Here is a 22,082-nt window from a genome sequence, read left to right as displayed (position 1 = left end):
TTGATGTGTGTGGGGATAATGTGAAGTTATCGTGATTAATGGTAAGCACCCAGATCATTGCTCCACCTGACATTTCATTCACTGTCCAAATAAATACTGGAAAATGTTGTTTCTGAAATAAGCAAAGTTTGTTCGCTTTTGGGAAAGGGAATCAACTTTCAATTTTCGACTACCTGCAGAAGTAGGCTGACTTCCACAGGGTTGCACTGCCATCTAAAATGCCCCGTGGTAAGCCTTGGGCTACCTTATGCAGCCAATCATCGGAACTAGCCCTGCGTGTTACCGCCGACCCATCTGAACCCGAGAAAGCAAACCCGAAGTTGTCAAACTCAATAGAAGTATTGAAGATACAAGTGCAGAGAGCTCCTAGTGTGTAGTCCTCTCTCGATATGCCCCCATCTGAGGTCGATAACTTGACATATGTGTAATCACTTTGTGGGCCAAATTATCGAGAACGGCTGCAAAGTGAGCATCAGAGCCCTGAGTCAATACTTGATAAAATAATGCGCGAACCAGAGTGGCGAAGTGTCGACGATAACCTTTCTCAATTTCAATGTCTGCCAACTGTCGTTCATTGGGCCCTCCTGTGAGTATGAAGAAAGGCGAGCGCGGAAGCTCGTCCTGGTCGGTGGTTTCGGTGTGACCGTAAGGCTGTAACAACTCATAGGAGGAGCAGTTGTTCTGTGTCATGTACTTCTCGAGGGGAAGCAGAATATCTCGGAAACCATACTGACAGCCTGTGATGTCGATCAACCATCGTTCCCCTGATGAGTCCAACGTCGCTTCGACAATGGTATGGAACACTCTGTCGCTTACGGCGCTATCGGGAGGGTGAAGTCTGACGGGGAAAGGGGGATTCTGAATTTCAACAACGGCGACATCCATTCGAGAGACAATTCCTGATCAATAGCTGTTAGCAGAACACTCCTGAGATACAGAATCTACGGCTTGACCTACCGGCCAACAGATTTCTGGCCATCGGACCAAGGAGAGAAATCGACATAGTACACTGATTTACCAAAAGAGCAGCTTCTTTGTGATTTTCAATGCGTGTGAGGTGACTGGGGAAAGGATGGCGCTCAATGCGGTTCGGGGTATGTGTGAGGACCAGAGTTCCGTTATCTTCGTCATGTTCGATTTTTGTCACATGAATGTCATACACTACCTCTTTGTACGACAAAAGTGCTGCTTTGAGTAGCTTGGCTGTACGTAAAAGAGTTTTGCGCCGTTGCTTGTTGTAGCAATACTCTTGATGAGTTGGCTCGTGAGCTGCCTTGCATTCAGGGCTGCACCAGAAGGAAGTGACATCGTCTCCGTCTCGGTATTCAGGAGCTCCCATGCAATGGGGGCACCCCACGGTTGCATCCTTGCCACAGTTAGCACAACTCCCCATTTTGAGTGCTCGAGGGAGGATGCTTCAGATAGAAGAAGCTGGGAATGGGGGTTGTTGTGGATGTGGGGGTTTAAAAGGAGAAGTGCAGCGAGACCGTGAATCACGAAGAATAAGTAGATGCTCGAGCTCGGGTTTCAGCTTGGCCTGTTTGTTAGGTATTGAACAGGCGCAACTGCGAAGGCATCGGCCTTCCTAGGTATGCACAGAGCGAAAAGTGAACCTCCATACAGAAAGATGGCATGCTAACAATGGATGGCTAGAAGGCACCACTCTCGCATGATACGGGCCGGAAAACACAATCGGAAATTATGTGTAATTAGAAAAGAGACAGACACGAAAATATTGTCATCTCATTGCTATTTATGATGCCAAATGATTCTATACGACAGAAGAGAAGTAGCCTCTATGCTCAATTTCCATCCTATAACGCCATCCAGTTTGTCCAAACTACGCCACTTTTAACACCTAAGGGAGACACAAGCGAACCCAAAGCAGAGAAACCCCAAGTGCTGTTCATCAACTAGCAACGGAGTTGTTCAGTTCCCACCATTTCTTGCGTTGGAAGTGACGTTACTGGCGTGTGCAAGTAGAAACTTACAACACGTCAATGTCAGCTTGCACGCCTTCGTCCATCCATCATCTTGCGCAATGCCGAGTTTGATGCTGACATCGCCAATCTTGTCACCGTCAATCTTATATGGCAAGCTAAGAGGTGTGCCAGTTGCATCTGTTTGCCTATGCACATACGCGCCCAGTTGTCGCACAAGCTCCAGGAACCCAACCATGGCATTATCAAAACGTCGGTGCATGAAGGTTAATCCTAGAGGCATATCTCCAGAGCTGTACAACTCCAGTATATGTTTTTTGGGGGGAGCATTGACAGCGCGGCTGCCTAACCGGCTGGAAGAAGGGCTTGGTACTTCGTATCGGATGATTCTTGAGGTGCTTCCCATGGGCTGCGGGTCATATCCATCGAATCTGTACGAAAGTTTGTCCGCAACGGTAACCAAGAGTAACAGTGCGTGTCCCCATGCAGCGTTGATTTCTGGCCAATCTACCGGTTTGTTGGATAGACGACCAAGCCGAAGACCGTTGATTGTTGCAAAGCTCCCATCGTGGCTGATACAAAAGGTGTCATTGTATACGTTAGATCGCTGCAGCTTTTCCAGGAGCTGGGAGTCGTTGCTGTACTTGGCGTTGATGCTGTCCTTTTCCGCCTGGAATTCACCCATCTTGGTAGCAAACTCGTTTCGTTCCCTCCAGAACTTCTCTTCCTCATTGTCGAGTTGTCGCGACTCCTCCTCAAGAGCTACGAGCTCCTCATCTAACGAAGTCTTTTCCGACTCCAGTTTCTTCAGCTCTTCCATAGCTGCTGCTCTATCCTGCTCGGCTTTTCGCAGCGCTTCCTCTTGAGCTTTCATGTCTTCTTCGCTTGGCTTGTTTGCTTTCGCCTCCTTAAGATGTTTAACATAGGCGTCCCTTTCGCGTGAAGCAACCTCTAGCTTCTTCTGTAGGCCCTCAATAAGCATTTCTGTACATTCAACACAGATAGGGTGGTCGATGTCGGACCGTGCAGATAGAATTTCAAAAAGTCGGTTGACCCTATCCATCTCGTTTCCCACAGGCGCATCAACGTTATCCCCATTACTTCTGCTGGAGCTGGCACGGCGCAGTGCCGTTGGCATAGCGAGAGACTCTGGAGGCTGATTCGGGTGAGTCATCTGTGACTCTGATAATAACACGAAAGACATAGAGGAATCGCGGGGATGCCCTCCATGGTTGCGCTTGAACGTTGGTGGCCCGGTATTTCGTGAGACTGTTTCGTATAGAGACTTGCGCGCTTGCTCTTGGGGTTGCCTAATCGGTGGGCTCGTAACAGATGATTTCTTGAGGGTCTGGGGAGATGTAGATGCTGGCGAGCGAGGTCAGAGACGATGCGCAAAAGAAGAATCAGACCACATACAAACAAGCACATCGTAGGCAGCTGGATTGAGGTCCTCAAGGGAAGCGTCCAGCCTGAGAGGCTGGCGGCATTTCTGGCAGTTCATACTTGGCTTAGCGAGCAGGCATTGTTCGAGGACGGTTGCTGGATGAATGCGCTGTACAGACTTTTAAGATGAAAGTGTACTGGGTGGTTGGTGGGAAAGTCAGGGAAAGTAAAGAAATGGACAGAGTGAGGTGTGGATGGATGTCTTAGCGGTGACGTCGGGTTATGTTTAGCACTGACAGCCATGAGCCAATGCGCAATGCGCAGTTGATCACAGGGTTCAGGGAATCAAATAGCGGAACCTAGAATAAGTCATATACTTCATTATACTACAAGCAAAACAAAAGAAACTAATTCCAAAGGAAGCACTGCTACAACTAAGCATGGCACTCATATTCTTTCATAAGGTCACATGAAGCTATGAAAGGTCGATAGCGTCCACTTGATATCCAGTCATCTCCTGAAGCATGTAGTTAGTTAACCCCGCCAAATTAATCGATAAGATCCACATGGAGCCAAGCACTTTACGCGACGCACGGCCCCTGATAACGCGTCACGGCGCGTCTAGACCCTTCAGTTGCTCCTCCAACGAAACATCGTCATCAAAGAATGCAGGAGCCATCCAATGGAAGGCTACAATGCATCCTGTCAAAGAACATGTCACAAAATGAAGCATGATTTAATGCGGACAAAAATACTCCTAGGCTTGCTATCTCGATCATAGCGACAATGGAACCACCAACAAAGAAAAGGCGACGGGGCTCTTCAGCTCAAAAAGAGGTTCGAGGTGAAAGCGACGATGACGAACTTGCCTCACATCCTCAAGAGATCAGGATGCGCCGAGACCCTGATATTCAGCTTGCACTCAAACGGGCAAATGCTGACCATAAACTGCAAGCTACAATGGCTCATATTATCGAAAAATACAGCCGGGACTTTGAGGGCATCGGCGACGAAATCGACATGAATACTGGAGAAATTGTGGTTAACAACGGTCATTTGCGCAACATGCGTGATGAGGGAGATGTTGAAGGACTATGGATGGAGGGCGATAGTAATATCGATGAAGATGAAGGACTTCTGCTGGAGGACCTTACGGATGGATATTCCGATAGCGAAGAACCAGTCAAAGGAGTACAACATTCTCAAAACGACAACCAGAACAGCCAAAAACCAACATTTGCAGAACAAGGCGCCCCAACAAGCCAAAAGACTCACAGCAAAGTCGCCCCGGAAGCACCACAAACTGATATGGATAGGGCTATGGATCCCTCACAAATTCCCAACGTCATGTTGCCCCCCAGCGAACCTCACTTTGGTCCTCCACCCTATGGACCAGGTTCGTCGGTTGGATTCGGACCAACTCCAGGATTTGGGCCCTGGGGAATGATGCATGGGTTTCCCATGCAAGCCTGGGATCGGGACGATATTCCTCCATATTTCAACATGCCGCCCAGTATGCCAGGACCTTGGTTTAGCGGAGGCAGATACGTCTTCCCCACTCATAACGGACAGACATCGATTTGGAGTCGCAACCAGGCCAAGAAGACAAAACGGGCTGGCTCTATGAAAGCATCCTCCAAGCAGGCGACGAACAGACACCCTAACAGCTCTCGTACGGAAGAAGAGGCGGATGCAGATGACCATCACAAATCCATGTCTGAGAAACAACCACCCGATAATCAGGAAGTTCCAGCGCCCGATAGAACTATAAATGATACCGACGATGACGATGATTTGATGTTCTCTGAGGCTACTGAGGTAGCGTCGACCCCTGAGGCGAGTCTTGTCCTCCCAACAAAAGAAACGTCACCTGCAAAGGGCGAGGTTCATCGACATCCACAGGGGGTACTGAAAGAAACAAATGGAAATGCTGTGAAAGTGCCCCAGCAGAACGACGAAGAAGACGGTTCTGGCCGGAGACGGTCTGGCCGAGCGAGGAAACAAACTGAGTATTTGGGCAAGATCTCATGGGACGACGCCAGAGAATGGCAGAGATCAGGACAGAGTTTGAGGGTGGAATTATACAAAGTTGATCCAGTCGTTCGCAAAGACTTCGAAAGCGTCAACCATGTTGGCGATGAGTGTGTCTCGTCTTCGGTGGAGTTTCAAGGCAATGCGCTGCGAACAAAAGGACCCGAAAGGGGGACGACCTCTCAAAGGCAGGTTGTACCAGATTCACAGGACACGGCGACCCCTTTCAACAGCAGTGCCTCTGAAGCACCGGAGCCCACGGATGGCAACGACAGACTCAATGCTTCTGATATACCTACCGTTCCTAGCATGGAGCTTTCGGACGATGAAGCTCCTCTTGTTCTTTCAAGGATCAGAGCACCAAAACGCCAGATAGATGAACGAGAACCTCTATCGCCACTTATATCAACACAGGGTCGAAATCGAAGCGCTGAGCCCACTGTCCCTGTTGCGAGTAGTTCGCCAAAACCCAATCGAAGAGCAGCACCCATAATTGACCGTGCGGTTGGGGGTATGCTGGACCAGAGTATAGAGCCTCTCAAGCGCAAGCGAGGAAGGCCCAAAGGCTCAACACGCAAGGCTCAAAATGGTAATGCTGTTTCCAGTATGAAAGTCATAACAAAGGGCCCCACCGCGCCTCAACGACATGATGCCGGAACGCCAAAGAAGTCGTATCCTGCGAATCCCGATATTGAAGTTAGGTTCAAAGATCACTCAACCTATGGTACAAGGAGTCATGGTTGTCCTGATCGCGAGGAAGAAACTCAACAAACGTCGGATGATGATCATACAGAGACTGAAGGACGTCCAATAACACATCATCTAACGAGCGAACTCAAGTGGCTTCTCAAGACAAAACCCAAGAGTCCCGCGGCTCATAGATCACAAGCTAAAACTTCAGATGAGTCCATTAAGCTTCGACGGTCCCGGGAAAAGCTCCAAAAGCCCAGCCACGGCACAAACGAGTCAATGGAAGTCAACGAGGATATTGCAGTTGGCCAAGAGGAACAGCCGGTGCCTCAAAAGCCGCATGAGCTATTACAGGAACCAAATACAATCTTGGAGGGGTCTATGGAAAAACCGGCAACCGTCGTAATCGTCGGAGACGAGCAGTCACCTACAGCTAGTCCTTCTTCGACCGTCCATGTTGACAGGCCTTCCAACTATAGCGATCCCCCTGATGATAGTGAGTCTCGTCTTAACGACAACTCCTCCGATTATGCGCCTCCTCACGATGAAGCTGTACATGATGACGAATCTCTCCCCGAATTGCCTCATGATACCATGGTTCAGGGGGTATCGACACCACGGAAGCCAAAAGACACCAGGACTCCTCTTACGGAACCTCCTTCAAGCTCTCACAAACCACACACCCCTCGCCATGCTTCCATTCGTACTACTCGTGCACCATCATCACGCCGATCCCTCCTCTCGTTTGTGTCGGATTCAGAATCAGACACTAGCGGGTCTCGGGATGAGTTAGCACGCAGAGTCAAATCAACATCCAAGGCAGCAAGCGTCCGTCCTTCGACAAAAAGGATTTGGCGAGCGAGTGCCCTAACCAGAGAAATTCAACGGACACCCAGTAGAAAGCGTGTCCATGAGATGTCCAGTCCTATCAACACGGTCAAGACACCAGGGGGCACGTTATGGACGTGTGGTGTAGATGGTTATCAATGTGGCCGAGACTTTTGCTTCACTTGTATATGAATGGCCGTTCTGCTCTCACAGATTACTTTTTGGTTGAGAAAAACATAGAATATAAAGCCATGTGGGAATCAATATACAACAAGCAAACATAGCGCTGTGGTTTTATTTAATTCTTAACGCTACTCGAGAAAAACTGACCCAAAAGCATAAAAACCTCCAACTACAAAGCTAGAAAAAGGTTAGGAGTGTTGGTGATTAGATTAGCCCTCGGTCCCAATGTGCTATAACCCCCAGAACCTGGAACGCCGAAACCACATTGTCTCATTCCACATCGCCCCTGTAACAACGTCCGAGATCATTCGGCATGTCGCGCAAGCTTCTCCTCACCGAGCCGAACCGATCGAATCATACGTCAAGCTGAGGCTGTAAGATATTCTCATACAGCCACAATCTCATGAAATCCATCTCACAGTGCCACTGAGTCGGCGCGCTTTCACAGCGGAAAGGATCGAGGCGGATCCGGCTGATATATTCTCTTCCTAATATGGGTATATCCTATCAGGGGGCGAAGACCGACAAAGGAAAGCAGTAACCGCCGGTCCAGGGTATCATGGGTAAGGGTTGCCACGAGATGGATCGCCAGAGATGATGAGTGTTGGAGAGCTATGACTCCAAGCACTCTCAAGACTTGTTGGCAGCGCCATTAGCAGCTGCAAGGTGTTGCTTGAAAACCTCGGGATCACGGACGGGGTTGAAGTAGGGGTGCGCTTGCGCCTCCTTGGCGGTCAAACGCTCCTATACAAATGTTAGATCAAATAGAGGGGATGTCAGAGCTATAAACAAACCTGGTGGTCGTATCGCAGTAGCTTGTCAAGGAAATCGATGGCCTCATTAGAAACAAATCGCTGGTTTTCCGAGGTGACGAAGCTATGCCAGGGCTTCTTCTGGAATCGTCCGAGAATGTCGTCATATTGCGCATCCAGTTCAATTTCGTACTTATCAATGTAGTCAAACAGATCATCAGTACCAAGAACCTTTGCAATCTTCACAAGCTGATCAGAGTTACTGTTCCCATGGAAGAACGGCTCCTTTCGGAAGATCATAGAAGCAAACATGGCTCCCAGGCTCCACATGTCGAGACTATAATCGTACTCCTGGAAATCGACCAACAGCTCTGGACCCTTGAAGTAGCGAGAGGCAACACGGACGTTGTATTCGGTACCGGGGTGATAAAATTCGGCCAGACCCCAATCGATGAGACGTAACTGGAAACTGTCAGTAAGCTCTACGTCAGACATTTCATACCAGAATGACCAACCTTTCGGTTCTCATGATCGATCATAACGTTATGAGGCTTGACATCTCGGTGCATAATACCCTTGCTGTGGCAGAAGTCAAGAGCCTTGAGGAGCTCAAAGATGTAGAACCGGACATCGATGTCATTAAACTTGGGGTAGAGGCTTCGAAAATCGGTATTGTTGACGTGCTCGAAAATGAGGGACGGCGTCTTACTCTATTTGCGGTTGTGGTCAGTTGGATATCAGCAATGTCAGTTGAGGAACTTGGCACCAACCTGCGCATCCCGAACAACGTCGAGCAAGGCAACAACATTAGGACCTCCGGCCAAATTCTGGAGGATCTTGATCTCGCGCTTAATCTTCTTCTTCTTGACAGGCTTTAGAACCTTGACGACGCATTTCTGGTAGTTGACGACGTTGATGCCTTCAAAGACTTCAGAGTACTTTCCACGGCCTACAGACGCACAAAGGGTCAATAACTCAGCAACGAAATGGAGGACGACGACATACCGATCTTTCTGACGACCTCGTAGTTTTCTAGGGCACCCCAGCCTGCATGGTTGTCAGCTTCGTTGTCAAGGGAGTTCTCACGTGGGGTGAGGGCATACTGATGTTAACACTGTCGTAGTCCCAGTAACTGCGGGGCATGCTCTGGTTGACATCGGCGTAGACGCGCGCCATGATGGGCAGAGATCGAGAGCGTCGCAGGGAGGTGACGCTGGCAGTAGAGGGAGATGGTATCGCAGGGCGTCGATGATGGTCGGAGCGATAGAGATGCTAAAGATGAGAGGTCGAGGTCGAGGTACTCGTATATGTCTAGTCGAGCCCAACCCAAGGTCTCTAGTCTAAGAGGCTGAAGAGGAGAGGCTGGACCTGCTTTGACTTTGGTTTGCAAAATCAAGGTGGGATGGCATTTCAGGTCGGGTCCAGCCCAGCCCAGCCCAGGTTTGCCCCGTTGTTTTGGCGGGCGGGCTGGTCTGTGATTCGCTGTTGCGCTTATCGGCTGCTCCGCGATAACACTGTCGAATGGGCACGAGTACCTCCAAATCAATCACAAGGCAAGTACCTAAACGGTGGCCTGTGCGGGATCTGAATTGATTTGCGCCCTGGCTGTTTCTGGCATTCACTTCTAATTGACTCCGACTGCCTACATACAACCTAATAAAACTTAGAGGCTGTCAGAAAAACAGTGAAGTACTTAGACTCTCCGAGGCCCAAGGGTTGAGGCTGCTAATAACTGTTACTTTATGAACATCTTGTTATCATCTGAACAAATATAATTATCTCATGCTCAAGGAAGCTAAGCCTAGGTCTATATTATATGTACACCCATCTCCTAGAGGTAGGAAGTTCGAGAATATAATTATTGCCCTTTCTTCTGAGACCTCGACAACAAGACGAATTCAGTATTGGTACCAAACAGACACATGTGCGTCACGAATAGGCCTTGAACAAAATACATGGTTCGACATCTACTGGAATCAACGCGCCTACCTCGTCTCTTCATTGGTCACCGAAAGACGTATAATACGAACAAGCTGCGTTGTGAAACTTGTCAAAGTGGCCTGATTCAGGCCGTATGCTACACTACGATCATGGTTAGCAACATGAACAAGCTGCTTGCTGGGTAGAATACGAATAAACAGCCTCATTTCTCAGAGAGAAGATTAATTGCTCGACATTTCAGGGCTGCATAGGCGTCAATATCAGCCAAAGCCAATACTTCCTCCACCTCCAGCCCCGATCCGACTAAGGATGACGATACAAGTGTTTTCATCACGACGAGGTTCAAACACACTTTAGGGGGCATCAACTTACAAATCAAAATCTCTTAGTGGGTAACATTCGAAAGTCCAAAAGCAGTATCCCTTCTGCATCTAGGGAACGTGCTTAGTCGTATTCCAGCGTGTCCAAGCCCTTGTCCACGACGTCCCAGGTTCGTTTGCGCAAGTCCGGTTTCGGTTCAGGGCGAGGGCGCTTAAGACCTTTCTTCTTCTTTCGTTTCTTATTACTCTGGAAGGAAGCAGGTAACGTGGAAGACAGGTTTTTGGTTTGCGTAGAAATAGGGGTATCATCACTCAAATCCATGGCCTCGCTCGACGGCGCTGTTTCTTTCGAGCCCAGCTGTTTCGCTCTTTCTTTCTCTTTGCGCAGAGTTTCGAGTTCTGAATGTCGAAATATCTCGATTTGCGCATCCGTCAAAGTCCTTTTCACACCATCCGGATAATAGCCCAGGTCATCGTCTTCCTCCTCCCAGGTGTCGTCGACGGCGTCATCTTGAGTTTGATCCCGGGGGGGCGAGTCTATGAATTCAGATCCGAAGGCGGCGAGGGCTGTGTGCGAGAAATGGGATTTGTGGAAAGCGAAAAGATCATCCTAGAAGTGTCAGTACATTATCGAACTGCGCGTACTAGGGTAACGTACGGGGGAAATGTTGGGTATTACATGCGCACTCGTTGTACTTTCATCGTTTGATTGCGGCATGTCTTGGTTTTTCTTTAACGCGAGATCAGGCATGCTTTGCGCTTTGGCGAGATTGGCGGAAGACGCGCCCAGGCTGAAATTATGTCACGTGCCAATGCACCAACAACCAGTGCGACCAGAGTGAAAAGAGAAAAACATGTCCTGGCAGCCTGGCCAGCATATTTGGCAAGCAAATTATGTTGTCAGAAGACAGTCCAAAAGTTTGATGACGGAGCCGGGTTAAAGCTTCACCAGCAACTCAAAGCCCATAGATAGCTCACTGGGACTTGAGAAGCGCTAAAGCACTTTCAAAGGCTCTCACAACTTGATCATCTGAAAAGCGTCAATATTTGGTCAAAGGATGGGACAAAAAGAACGTCAGGCTCACAATGCTGTTGTTTTCGTTCCATTTTGTCTTCAGCGAGATTTACAAAGCGTCTTCGTGTTTGTAGGCGCTTCGCTGCCCGCTCATCATCGTGCGCTGACGCAGAAGCTGCCCAAATTTTGAAGTACTCCTCAGACGTTAGTTTCATCAGTCTGTATCATTACTCAAAAGAATTCACCTTTGATAGGGCATCTGCCTCCTTCAGAATCTCCCGCTCCCGTTCATCTGCCTCTTGCAAAGCAGCCTCATAACGCGCTTCAAACTCATCCCAGTCAAACGGTTCGAGAGCACCAGGAGTGTCTGGCGGATCAGAATTGCTGACTTGTTGATCAACCTGAGGTTCGGGTGTCCTGCTCCTGGCATGCGGATGTCTCTGAATGTTGTTCATGTCTCTTTCCTCGGGAGCAGGGGCAGAAGGTTTGACCTCGTCTTGACTGTGACAATTCTCGCCGTCTTGTTGTAGTGAAAGTGCTAAATCCATGTTAGGCATGTCGCGTTGAATCGCCAGGGGTGTTGTCGACCAAGCAACAGGGGTGTGGGTTAGGAACGTGCAGCACTGATCAGTGCACAGCCTGATCAACTGCCTTGGGGCGTTGAATAGAGGTGAATTGGTGATTCTTGAAGCTTGTATCTTTATTCCGCGGAATGATGACTTCTGCCAAAATCGATAGAGTTCAGTGAAGGAAAAATTAATTCCCGGTACCTAAATGGTGAAGTTATTTAAATCGAATGCACTTGCTCACTAACAGTAGAAGATGTCTTGCAGTGGATGTTCCTGCATTATTTGGTTGGTTGCCTGTGTGGCTTATGTGCATGCGCCACAGCGCCGTCACTATCATTGCTCGACTCGTGACTCCCATCTTCAACCTCGAAGCCTACAAGTCATCTGGCTTTCACTCTGAATCACTTATCTCGGGCTTATAAAGATGCGCCCCGCCTCTCCTCTTTTATTACCGGAAGGCTGAACGTAGTTCTCTTGATCTTCTTAGATCATCGGATAGCGACAACTACCTCAACGCAAGTGGCAAAGACACAAAGCCAGGATGGACTGCGATATCTGCCATCGCATTCACGACACAGAGCGTCTCCCTTTCCTCTGCACCGTGGACGCCAGGAACTCACTTCTTGATGGTCGCATAAAGAATGTGGAACTTCTCCTGCAAAACGAGAGTATCCAGAATGAAATAAACGAACTATTAAATGAGACGAGCACCCCAAACAAGTTTCACAAAGAATCACTACAGGCGCAACAACGAACAGCTGAAGATAGAACGACCCAAATTTTAGCCGCTGCCGATAAGCTCAGAAATGACATCAAAGCTGCCAGAGAGGAGATCCAGGTCCGGAAAGCTGCGCTTTCTCGTCGCAAGTCGGATATCGCAGCTGTATCTGATGGCCTGGTTGAGCGCAGAGTAAGGCAGCAAAAAGACATAGAAACGGACATTGGCAGACTTAAGTATAAGTGGTCTCGCAGCGCTGGCGATATGGCCCGTACAAGATCTTTTCTTTGTATGGAGGCAGCCCGACTATATGGACTGGAACGTGTTAAAGAAGGCTCTGCTGGCAAATATGAGTATTACCTCGGCGGAATCCCTGTTGTGGATTTGGCCACAATGAACTGTAGGCTCTCCCACGACTCTTTCAACTATATACTAACTCATTTATAGCATCAACGCCAGAGATGATTTCAACCTCTCTCAGCCACATTTGTCATATCCTTATGCTCGTATCACACTATCTTTCAATCCGCCTTCCTGCGGCAATCACTCTTCCTCATCGCGACTACCCACGGCCAACTATCTTCAATCTCTCTGCTTCTTACAGGACTGGAGATCCAGTATTTCCTATCCAGATAGGAGTAGGAAATCCTTCTCTCTCTGGAGACACGGAGTCTCAGCGTGTTTCACGTCCAAGACCTCTTTTCATTGACAAGCCACCAGCGCTGTTGGCCAAGGAAGATCCGGCAACTTTCTCATATTTCATAGAAGGTGTGACTTTGCTCGCCTACAACGTCGCCTGGGCTTGCAGTACGCAAGGCGTTTCGATAGGTGATAGGACTTACTTTGAGGACATTTGCAATATGGGTCGCAATCTACACGAGCTCCTCACAAATCACCAAAATGTTGGTGGAAACCTCTATCCATTATCATCTAACAATAAGGATCCGAGCGCACCTAAGAATGATGCCGATGCCCAACCCAGCCGCATGGGACAATATTCCCACGGCACAACTTTCTACTACCTTGGCGGAGCTGAGGGCACCGAGTTCAGTAAGACGTTCAAGCTTCCCGGTCCGATGAAATTGGCAGACAAGCTCAAAAAGAAGCTGCTCAGTGAGGCGCCTGCCCCTGACTGGGAAGTTCTAGATGATGATGCATGGAAAGTTGAAGAGGAGCTTGTGGATACGAATCAACCCAACAAAGACTTGCTAGGTGGTGATAAGAATTCCCCTCGTCGGGGAACGAGTGGGTGGATGAAGGTAAAGAATAGATGATATCGCTTTACCCAAGAGCAATGAATTCAAGTGATTACTTGTGATTGATTTAAATGCTGTGAAGACAATGCGAGTAAACGAGGAGATCGAAACTTTTTGCTCTCAAACAAATCATCGCGTTATCCATGGCAGAGGCATGCCAGCCAGTAGATATAACTTCATTCTAGTTTATTATAGAATACTAAAAGGTTTATCTTAACACCGAGTATAAAGTTATAGAACGGGACTTGCCTCTGCTCGCTCAGTTGTCTTTTTTTCATCACAGTATAAAAAGAAATACATGCGCTTCAGTAGGTACCTAGAACAGCAAAAAGTGTGGTTCCGCCCGGGATCGAACCGGGGACCTTCTCGGTGTTAACGAGATGCCATAACCAACTAGACCACGGAACCGTGCTAATTGATGTTAGGAGAGAGGCAAAATTGCACCCAAGTTGCAGCCAAGTGCTAGGTTTGTTCTCGTGGTGTAGGGTAGCAAGAAGTACAAAGTTGAAGCCGGGTTATGAGATGAAAGTCATTGTTTTCATTGATAAGTCTCTTACGATCTATTGTAATGGGTCAGGGGTTCGATCCTCACCAGCTAGGCCTCCTATCTGTTATGATGGCGACGCATTGGTCGCGAATATTCATTACATTAAAAAGGAGGTATCACACGAAAATTAGGCTAAGATATTGGATTGATGCAAGATTGTAACTGACAATCACCAAAACCAATTTATTGGACTGATATATTCATTCATATAGTCTTACATTGACTCGTGCAGCTTGGAGAGATAGGCCAGAGTCTGCTTATCATGATATACAAAATTATACAATATGCTTCTCTTCCCTGCTCCGCCGTTTTATTTCCCAGATTTTCCAAACAAAGATGCAATGTAATCTCCAAATGTAGAGGTACCCTCTGCCTGTCTCTGTTTTCTCTGTTCCGCCTGTGTATCCCAAATCTTCTGAACACTGCCAGCAACCTCAGCCTTAGCCTGGAGATCGGCACGAAGAGCAGCCTCTTCAACCGCACGCTCCTCAGCTGGTAGCTTATTAAGCTGCTCTTTCCACTGTTGCTGAAGTTCTTCGGTGGGCATGACCGCATCTTTCTTTGCCTTCGGTAATGTTGTCTGGAAGACCGGAGCGGGCAATCCTTCTGCCTTAGCCTTCTCTACTGCCTCCTCGTGCTTGATCATTCGCTGATAAAGCGAGTCGGCGTGCATTTGTATATCTTCTTCCACCTCAGGCGATCTGCCCACCACTGATCCATGTCCTAGCGCTCGAAGGAATCGCTATAAGAAAGTTAGAGAGAGGATTTTAAGTGAAATGACTGAAGGCAACATACCGATTGCATCATGTAACACCTCTCGAATCTTCGAACTTGATGCCTACACATCTGCATTTGATCCTCCCAGCTTCCATGCTTCATGCAATTCACCCACTCCTCTTGGTACTCCGCACAGTTTTCCAACGCCGCCTTGCCGATGGCCTCTTTTCGTTCCTTGTATGCCTCCAAGACGCTCATTAACTTCTCATGATCGGTTGCTGTCTCGGCCTCGATCTCGGCGAGTGGTTGGTAGTTCTTCCAGAGGTGGGCATATCGACCGTCTTGATACAGGCTTGCCGAAGGAACGACTGGCTTCTGTGGTTCTGTAGCTGTCACCGTTATATCGGCATTTCGGGGCTGCTGATTTGATGGAGGAGAATCCGTGGGTTGGTTTGAAGGATATTTGAGGGGGGACTCTTTCTCCAGAAAGTCGCGAAGGCTGGGATCGAGTTTCGAAAGAGGATCTGACGACTTGTCGGTACCAAGGACCGAAGATATCCAACCCATTGCAGCGAATTCCTTTTTCTGAATTGATGTTAATACACGGTTGACTTTGAAGCTGGACTTGAAGTTGGCCCTCTAAACTTTCAGCATAGCTTCAACTGTGATAGAGTGGAGGTAAGAATTTCAGCGACGCACTGTACGCAACACTGTACACCAACTCTATTTTTCATCTAAGGTAACGATAATTCACAAAGCAAGACTGAATTCATATGATCCAGCAATTCCAAATATTTCTTCATAACATCAAGCACTTAGTTTAGATGGGAATTCTTTATGTCATTGTCATAGCTATTTCTTTTATTCAGGTGACATGGCACCTCATATCATCAAACTTCAGTCGCATCCATCATGAACTGAAATCTTCACCATAAACACAACCGCTTCACACAGGTCAAACAACAGTTCCTCACGGCACTGGCATTTTTAGTCGGCGAATAGTCAAAGGTATGAACGTAATCTTGAGATCATGACGACCCTTTTCCTAGCCATATCACGCCCGATTGAACCATCAACCCAAAACAATTGTCTTCGTGAATCCTTTTTATTCGCGATTGCATCTATAGCACAATCATTTGCAACGCAACATCCGGTGCCCGACCCTTCAGGAGAAACTTCCCATTTCCCCTGATGCTTATCACGCCGAAAAAATGCCAGAAGAAAGTCCCAACTTAAAACTTAGAGAACTTCTTAACAGTCTTGCCAGTTCGGGGCAGGACACGCAGGACGTTGAAGCGGACCTTGAATCATGTTAGCAATCATCACTGATACCAGATCTTTCGCTCCAAACGTACGGTCTTGCTGAGGGGTCGGCACTGGCCAACGGTGACCTGGTCACCCTCCTCAACACGGAAAGCGGGGGAGACGTGAGCGGCAACGTTCTTGTGTCGCTTCTCGTAACGAGAGTACTTGGGAATGAAATGGAGGTACTCCCGTCGAATGATGATGGTGCGATGCATCTTGGTGGAAACGACGGTGCCAGTCAGGATACGGCCACGGATAGAGACGAGACCGGTGAAGGGGCACTTCTTGTCTGAGATCCAAATGTTAGTGATACGTTCCAACATATACTTTCTTTGCGCAAATCCTCCCAGCACGGTCGATTGTCGTCGTTGTTTAGGGATCCATCGTTTGGCAATATTCGACTTCGTGTGCTCCTCCAAGTCCCAAAATCTCGAATCTTTCGAACGTACCGATGTAGCTGCCCTCAATGGCGGTCTTGGGGGTTCGGAAACCCAGACCGACGTCCTTGTACCATCGTCGGCCACCCTTGCCCGGTCGGGTGCTCTTGGTCTTGGTCTTCGAGTTCTGGAAGATGTGAGGCTGCTTCTGGAAAGCACGCTCCGACTGGACGGTCAACTCGGTCGCCCTGATGCAAAGGTTAGCGACTCATTCGATTTCGACATCGTGTATTCATTCGGTTTCGACGCTGCTGTTGGGCTGGACTGTCACTGACATCTTGAATTATCCTTCTCGGGCAGGTACCGTAACGAGATGGCGTGTGGTTGAGCTGGGTGAGGCGAGGTTGAGATTGGCTATGCTAGGCGGAAGGAGAAAATAACACCAATTTTTGCGTGCCTTCCTTAGTAAGAAAATTAGGGCTTGTGATTTTCGCGGTGCAGAGCGCCAGAGACCCACGTGACTTTGTGGAACAATCTCACGTGAACTGGCGCTATTTCCGGCTGTGATGGAGAGTGGGTCAATGAGTAGCAGTTGACTGAGGTGGGTCCCACTGTCCTCCCCTGGCAGCCAAAGTAAACAAACATACGCGAGATAGGCAAGTCACAGCCCACTATCACTTATCGTCGTCGCGCTTCATGTTGGGGTTAGACTTTAGACTCGACAAAACCCAAAAGCTCAGTCACGCATAATGGCGCCCGCCGATGCAACTTTGCCTGCTACAAGGCGCACGCGAAGATCAGTCGGTGCCCATACAGATGTTAATAAGGCCTTCGAAAAAGAAAATGCGACCGTCGACGTCACAAGTTCGTTGGCCGCGAGTCGCAAAAAGTCGAGAAGCAAGAGTCTAGGGCCTGGTGGCCTGGACGCTCTCATGAAAGCCAACGGAAACAGACGAGCTGTGAGACATGACCCTTTTTTACTCCGTACAGTAATAACTAATAAATCTAGTCTCTTGCAGTCCCATCAAGAGCCCCGCGCTCAATTCTCAAACAAACCATGCCGATACCTGAAATACCGCCTATGAAGCCGAAACAGCCCGATCTAATTGACTTTGGAGAACCAACAAAAGATGTTCCGACTCCGAATAGCGCAGATAACAGCGGCTCCAAGATTGCAGTCAAGACAGAAGAAGAGCAGCAAGCCGCAGCTCGGGAACGAGAGGAGCGGGAACGTCGCGATGCTCGTCGCAAATCTCTTGCCAACCGTCGCGTATCTTTTGCTGCAGAGGCAACTCTCCACACGTTTCATGAAGTTGAATTTAACCAGGACTCAACGACATCTACCGACTCAACAAGGCGAAACTCAGCCTATTCCAATGCCGCCGCTCAGCAAAAGGAACGGGATGACGAAGAGAAGAAGCAGAGACGAAGTTCCGGACTCCCACAAGTCAATTTCCACAACTCCGAAGACGACACTGCGACAACGCTCTATAGTTCAGATTCCGAGCCTGCAGATGCAGTCGAAGAGGTTGCCGATGTTGAGGAAGACGGCGATGATGAGAGCAGCGAATCTGATGATGGAACAATGATGACTGTTGATGATGTGACCGGAACAACAGCTGCCTCAGATCGATCGATCGACTCTGATGGAGAGTCATCCACTCTCGATGAAGCGCTCAGACTGGCTGCGCGAAGAGCTGGCAACCAACAACTCGAAGATGATGAAGAAGACGACCTTGACGACGACGAAGAATATATCCCCATGTTTGGATGGGGCAAAGAGAACAAGAACAACATTGCTGCGCAAGATCAAGAAAACCTACTGCCTCCAGCTCGGACTCAGCAAGCTCAAGCAATACAAGATACGGAGGACGCCACGGAAACAAACATGAGTATGGACATGGACATGGATATGGAAATGACACGCGCAGTCGGCGGTATCATTAAGCCACAACCCACACAGCAGTACGATCCCGATGAGGATATGTCTATGGACGTCACTCGTGTAATAGGGGGCATTATCAAACCTCAACCCCCACAAGAACATAACCCTGATGAGGATATGTCCATGGATGTTACACGTGCATTCGGTGGTATCGTCAACCATCCCCAGAAAACCAGCGCTCACAATGACGATGACGAAGAGGAACAGGATACCCCAATGGAAGAGGCGACCATGGAGTTCACAACCGCAATTGGCGGTATCCGACGTCCAGCGCTCGAGCAAGATGAGGCGTCAGACGGCAACGAAGACATGTCAATGGAACTCACGACTGTTATGGGCGGAGTCCTGTCACAAAAGAAGCGGAAGAGCATGGCTGCTTCTCGAAGGCGTACGGTCGCCCGTGGCGAAAATGAGGATGATGATGATGCCCCCATGGATATGACTCTTGCAGTTGGCCAGATCCTGTCAAAATCTGGAGCTGATGGTCCAGAAGACATCGAGGATGAGGATGGGGAGGAAGGCGATGCTACGATCGGTATGGATATGACCACTGCCATTGGGGGCATTCTCAGCAAAGCGATAGATGGCTCACGAAATCTGGGCAAGCGGGTTATGGAAGAGGAAGCTGATAGTGCAGATAGTCCTGATGATGCACTTCAGGCTGCTATTGGCAAGAGTGCAGTTGACGAACAAGCTAAACCCACAACTCCGAGCAATAAGCAGACTAAGACACCAAGTCCCGGTCCCTCAAGGACTCCAAGGAGCGCTTTACGAAGTACCGCTGATACTAAAATCTCAACTCCGCAAGCAAATCCTCGAAACTCTCGCACACCTTCACCTGCAAAAGCAACAACAACACCGCAGTCAATCAAGGCCAGAACACCAACATCAGCCAAACCAGCTACGCCTCAACTCGATTCGGTTGTATCGGAAAAGAGGGCTACACCTCGCTCTACGCAACGAAACCTTCGTTCAGCTTCGCCAAAGCGACCATCTTCTGTCAGAACGACAAGAGCTAGTTCAAGGACGCCATCACCTGTCAAGTCCACTCCCAAGCAAGGTCTTTTCCAAAACAATTTCAGAAACAGCAACCGAACTCCGACAGTGACACTTACACCTCAACGGAGCTTGTCAGGGATTGGTGCTGACCGGGCTGGACTTGGGTCCCCACAAGTCACAGCGCTTTTCGATCGACGGGGCTCCATTGGTGATATGGCTACAAATTTCGTGCCAGGAAAGCGTGGAGTCATGTTTGAAGACCCTAAGGAGATGACGCAAGAAGTTGATCGTGAGGCACAGGAAGAAGAAGATAAAGAAAACCGCAGAAAGATCCTTGAGAGGGAAGCTGACGGTGCCGAAGCCACACTTAACCTACGAGAAATGATTGACAGCTTAAGTCCTAAGCGTAAGCCACTCAGGGGTCGCAAGAGTCTTCATGTAGGAAGTGCCAAAGGCCTTCTCGGCAAGCGACCTAATGAACTTGACGACGATGAGGATGAACCAGAGGATAACGATGGCGTCAAGAGACTCAAAGGTCACCAAGGAAGCCCAGTCAAGAACGTCAGACTTCAGCAACCGCCCTCTAAAGAAGAGACGACGGGAAGACTGAATTATTCATTCCGACAAAGCCTGCAGCCAAATACTGCTACGCCGACGTTGTCATCGCCCGAGAAGCCCGATGCAGCAACCACCCCAAGGCACCAGGGTAGATTTAAGGATGTTGAAGATGACAGAGCTGGCCACCAGGTGAATTTCGATGATACACCGGTCAGAGATGCAGAGCAGCTGGAGGACGAAGCAGAAGCAGAGGCCGACCAAGACGGAGATAGAATTCACCTTCAGGATTTCCTGAACATGACCTCAATCCGCTTCATGGAGCTGACAACGACCAAGCGTCGTCATACGCAAGCTCCCGGAACTCTTGACAACGGATTTCTTGATGACGGTGAAGAGGACCTTTCCCTCGAACGTTGTGTTGTTGCTGGAGCTTGCACAGTGCCGATGCTTGAACTCTATCAGCACTCATGCCGCGAGCTGAAGAAGTATATATCGGAAGGTCGACGAATCGTAAAGGAAATTGAGAGCGACACCTTTGAAGAGAACCCGCCTCTGTTCAAGGAGTATATGGCGGCCACACCTGAGATCAAGACTCTGATGGACAAGCAGTTCATGAACGTCAAGAACCACGCTCGCTTGTTAAGTAAAGCTATGTGGTATGAATGGCGAATGAAACTGCAAGAGGGATTGAAGGAAGGTCTTTTAGGAATCGACGATGGTATGGAAGCAGACAAGGAGTTTCTGGATAAGCAGAAGACTCTCCTTGATTCCGTGCTACCCGCCATTGTGGCCCGTTACAAGTCCGTTCTGGAAGAAAGCAATAATCTCGAAGAGATCGCCCGAGAGCTTGCTGATTGTGACCCTGCCGATCTCGAGGCTGCTCGCGACGAGCTGGCGTCTCTTGACGAGGACGTCGAGTATAAGAAGAAGCGCATCGCAGAGCTAAGAGAGCAGTTCCAAGCTTCAGAAGTTGAAGTAGAGGACTTGATTACCCAAAAACAGCATTGTGTCGATGACATCGCAGAGTCTGAGAAGATACGAGAGGAATGCCGTGGCTGGACGAGCATAGAGGTCAATAGCCTTAAAGGTAAGTCTTGTAATTATGCCATAAAGCGGTAACTAACACAATCTTAGCCCGAGTTGACGCCATCCAGAAGCAGCATGGCTGGTCAGTGACTGGCATTTCTGGCACTGTCCTATCGATGGCCTACAGGCGTGAGATTGAGATTGTCTTCGACATCGCTGCATTTCAGGAGCATCAACCGAACTCGACAATTGATCTCTGGTATATCGCCGATAGCCGGGAGCAGAACGCACTTCCCAAGACAACAGAGAAGGAGTTCTTCTTACAGAGTATTCGAGATTACGTTCGCGCGCTTCCCCATAGCCGCACTGAGGTTTCCCGCCTCCTAACAAGTGTCCAAACTGCCTGGGACAAGGCAAACCTCGTCTCATCGCAAGTTGAACGACTAAACGCCACCTTTCCCACGACAGTGGAGAGAACATCCGACTCAAGCGTAGCGATCACAACATCTCTGCTGCTCGTGCCTCTTGAGACTCGTCTTGAAATCAAGCTGGATCTCCAGGGTCAAAGCAGTGCCGAAGCACTCGACGTGGTGATTGCACCTGAAGCTAAGGTGCTGTATGGTGAACACTTTAACGTACCCAAAGTGGCTGATTTTCTAATGACACGGATTGGCAAGGCTGTTGGGGCTGGAGAAGAGCAATGGAGTGATGTGATGGTTGAATTGCACGGAAGACTGATTGCGAGAGGTCGCAAGGCAGGATAGTGTATACAAACCAGTATAATGAGTGACGATGGTAACGGGAATAGGAGCATATGGGAACGAATCACTGGCGTTGTTTGGACATAGATACCTAGGTTTGCGTTTGTCTTTGTCTATTGCAGTGCTTTGTGGCACTGCTCTATTAGCTGATGTTCAACAACAAAGGCTTTTGTGAAAATAAAATCATTTATTCATCAACCATTGTCTCATGTTTGTCTGTG

The 22,082-nt window shown here is 48.8% G+C and overlaps 9 protein-coding genes and 1 non-coding gene across 10 annotated transcripts; 3 read left to right on the top strand and 7 right to left on the bottom strand.

The window, feature by feature from the left end:
* Positions 1–219: 219 nt before the first annotated feature.
* On the bottom strand, positions 220–1,662 carry BKA55DRAFT_11510 (uncharacterized protein). Its single transcript, XM_046184747.1, has 2 exons — positions 958–1,662; positions 220–899 (listed from the first exon to the last, which is right to left on the bottom strand). The coding sequence occupies exons 1-2, from the start codon at positions 1,391–1,393 to the stop codon at positions 367–369; spliced, it is 969 nt and encodes a 322-aa protein (XP_046056250.1). The 5' UTR covers positions 1,394–1,662; the 3' UTR covers positions 220–366.
* Positions 1,663–1,724: 62 nt separating this feature from the next.
* BKA55DRAFT_548698 (autophagy protein Apg6-domain-containing protein) lies at positions 1,725–3,699 on the bottom strand. Its single transcript, XM_046191146.1, has 2 exons — positions 3,357–3,699; positions 1,725–3,305 (listed from the first exon to the last, which is right to left on the bottom strand). Exons 1-2 carry the CDS (start codon positions 3,439–3,441, stop codon positions 1,930–1,932), a joined length of 1,461 nt encoding a protein of 486 aa, XP_046056249.1. The 5' UTR covers positions 3,442–3,699; the 3' UTR covers positions 1,725–1,929.
* Positions 3,692–7,161, top strand: BKA55DRAFT_548696 (uncharacterized protein). Its single transcript, XM_046191145.1, has one exon. It carries the CDS (start codon positions 4,110–4,112, stop codon positions 7,062–7,064), a length of 2,955 nt encoding a protein of 984 aa, XP_046056248.1. The 5' UTR covers positions 3,692–4,109; the 3' UTR covers positions 7,065–7,161.
* Positions 7,162–7,685: 524 nt separating this feature from the next.
* Positions 7,686–8,983, bottom strand: BKA55DRAFT_682570 (kinase-like domain-containing protein; the record flags this gene model as incomplete). The annotated part of the gene is made up of 6 exons (XM_046198370.1): positions 7,686–7,799; positions 7,850–8,269; positions 8,323–8,517; positions 8,578–8,756; positions 8,813–8,854; positions 8,911–8,983. 6 exons carry the CDS (start codon positions 8,981–8,983, stop codon positions 7,686–7,688), a joined length of 1,023 nt encoding a protein of 340 aa, XP_046056247.1.
* A 1,209-nt stretch (positions 8,984–10,192) lies between these two features.
* Positions 10,193–11,631, bottom strand: BKA55DRAFT_682569 (uncharacterized protein; the record flags this gene model as incomplete). Its single annotated transcript, XM_046198369.1, has 5 exons — positions 10,193–10,678; positions 10,727–10,859; positions 11,047–11,098; positions 11,154–11,277; positions 11,329–11,631. 5 exons carry the CDS (start codon positions 11,629–11,631, stop codon positions 10,193–10,195), a joined length of 1,098 nt encoding a protein of 365 aa, XP_046056246.1.
* Positions 11,632–11,912: 281 nt separating this feature from the next.
* BKA55DRAFT_658549 (UV radiation resistance protein and autophagy-related subunit 14-domain-containing protein) lies at positions 11,913–13,829 on the top strand (the record flags this gene model as incomplete). Its single annotated transcript, XM_046197520.1, has 3 exons — positions 11,913–12,770; positions 12,818–13,629; positions 13,812–13,829. The coding sequence occupies exons 1-3, from the start codon at positions 12,194–12,196 to the stop codon at positions 13,827–13,829; spliced, it is 1,407 nt and encodes a 468-aa protein (XP_046056245.1). The 5' UTR covers positions 11,913–12,193.
* A 131-nt stretch (positions 13,830–13,960) lies between these two features.
* On the bottom strand, positions 13,961–14,034 carry BKA55DRAFT_t6. Its single transcript has one exon. It is a non-coding gene; the product is annotated as a tRNA-Val (tRNA).
* A 304-nt stretch (positions 14,035–14,338) lies between these two features.
* Positions 14,339–15,526, bottom strand: BKA55DRAFT_669414 (uncharacterized protein). The gene is made up of 2 exons (XM_046197941.1): positions 14,969–15,526; positions 14,339–14,915 (listed from the first exon to the last, which is right to left on the bottom strand). Exons 1-2 carry the CDS (start codon positions 15,455–15,457, stop codon positions 14,484–14,486), a joined length of 921 nt encoding a protein of 306 aa, XP_046056244.1. The 5' UTR covers positions 15,458–15,526; the 3' UTR covers positions 14,339–14,483.
* A 183-nt stretch (positions 15,527–15,709) lies between these two features.
* On the bottom strand, positions 15,710–17,042 carry BKA55DRAFT_548683 (ribosomal protein S17-domain-containing protein). The gene is made up of 4 exons (XM_046191144.1): positions 16,908–17,042; positions 16,645–16,820; positions 16,246–16,484; positions 15,710–16,191 (listed from the first exon to the last, which is right to left on the bottom strand). Coding segments are annotated over exons 1-4 (486 nt in total). The 5' UTR covers positions 16,910–17,042; the 3' UTR covers positions 15,710–16,122.
* Positions 17,043–17,199: 157 nt separating this feature from the next.
* On the top strand, positions 17,200–22,050 carry BKA55DRAFT_630274 (uncharacterized protein). Its single transcript, XM_046196943.1, has 3 exons — positions 17,200–17,531; positions 17,582–21,161; positions 21,209–22,050. Exons 1-3 carry the CDS (start codon positions 17,322–17,324, stop codon positions 21,862–21,864), a joined length of 4,446 nt encoding a protein of 1,481 aa, XP_046056242.1. The 5' UTR covers positions 17,200–17,321; the 3' UTR covers positions 21,865–22,050.
* The last annotated feature ends 32 nt before the right edge of the window (positions 22,051–22,082 follow it).

Source organism: Fusarium redolens (assembly GCF_020744475.1).
Source record: "Fusarium redolens strain MPI-CAGE-AT-0023 chromosome Unknown BKA55scaffold_1, whole genome shotgun sequence".
Classification (NCBI taxonomy): domain Eukaryota; kingdom Fungi; phylum Ascomycota; class Sordariomycetes; order Hypocreales; family Nectriaceae; genus Fusarium; species Fusarium redolens.
The sequence above is the reverse complement of the archived record's forward strand: the minus strand, read 5'-3'. Positions and strand labels throughout refer to the sequence as shown.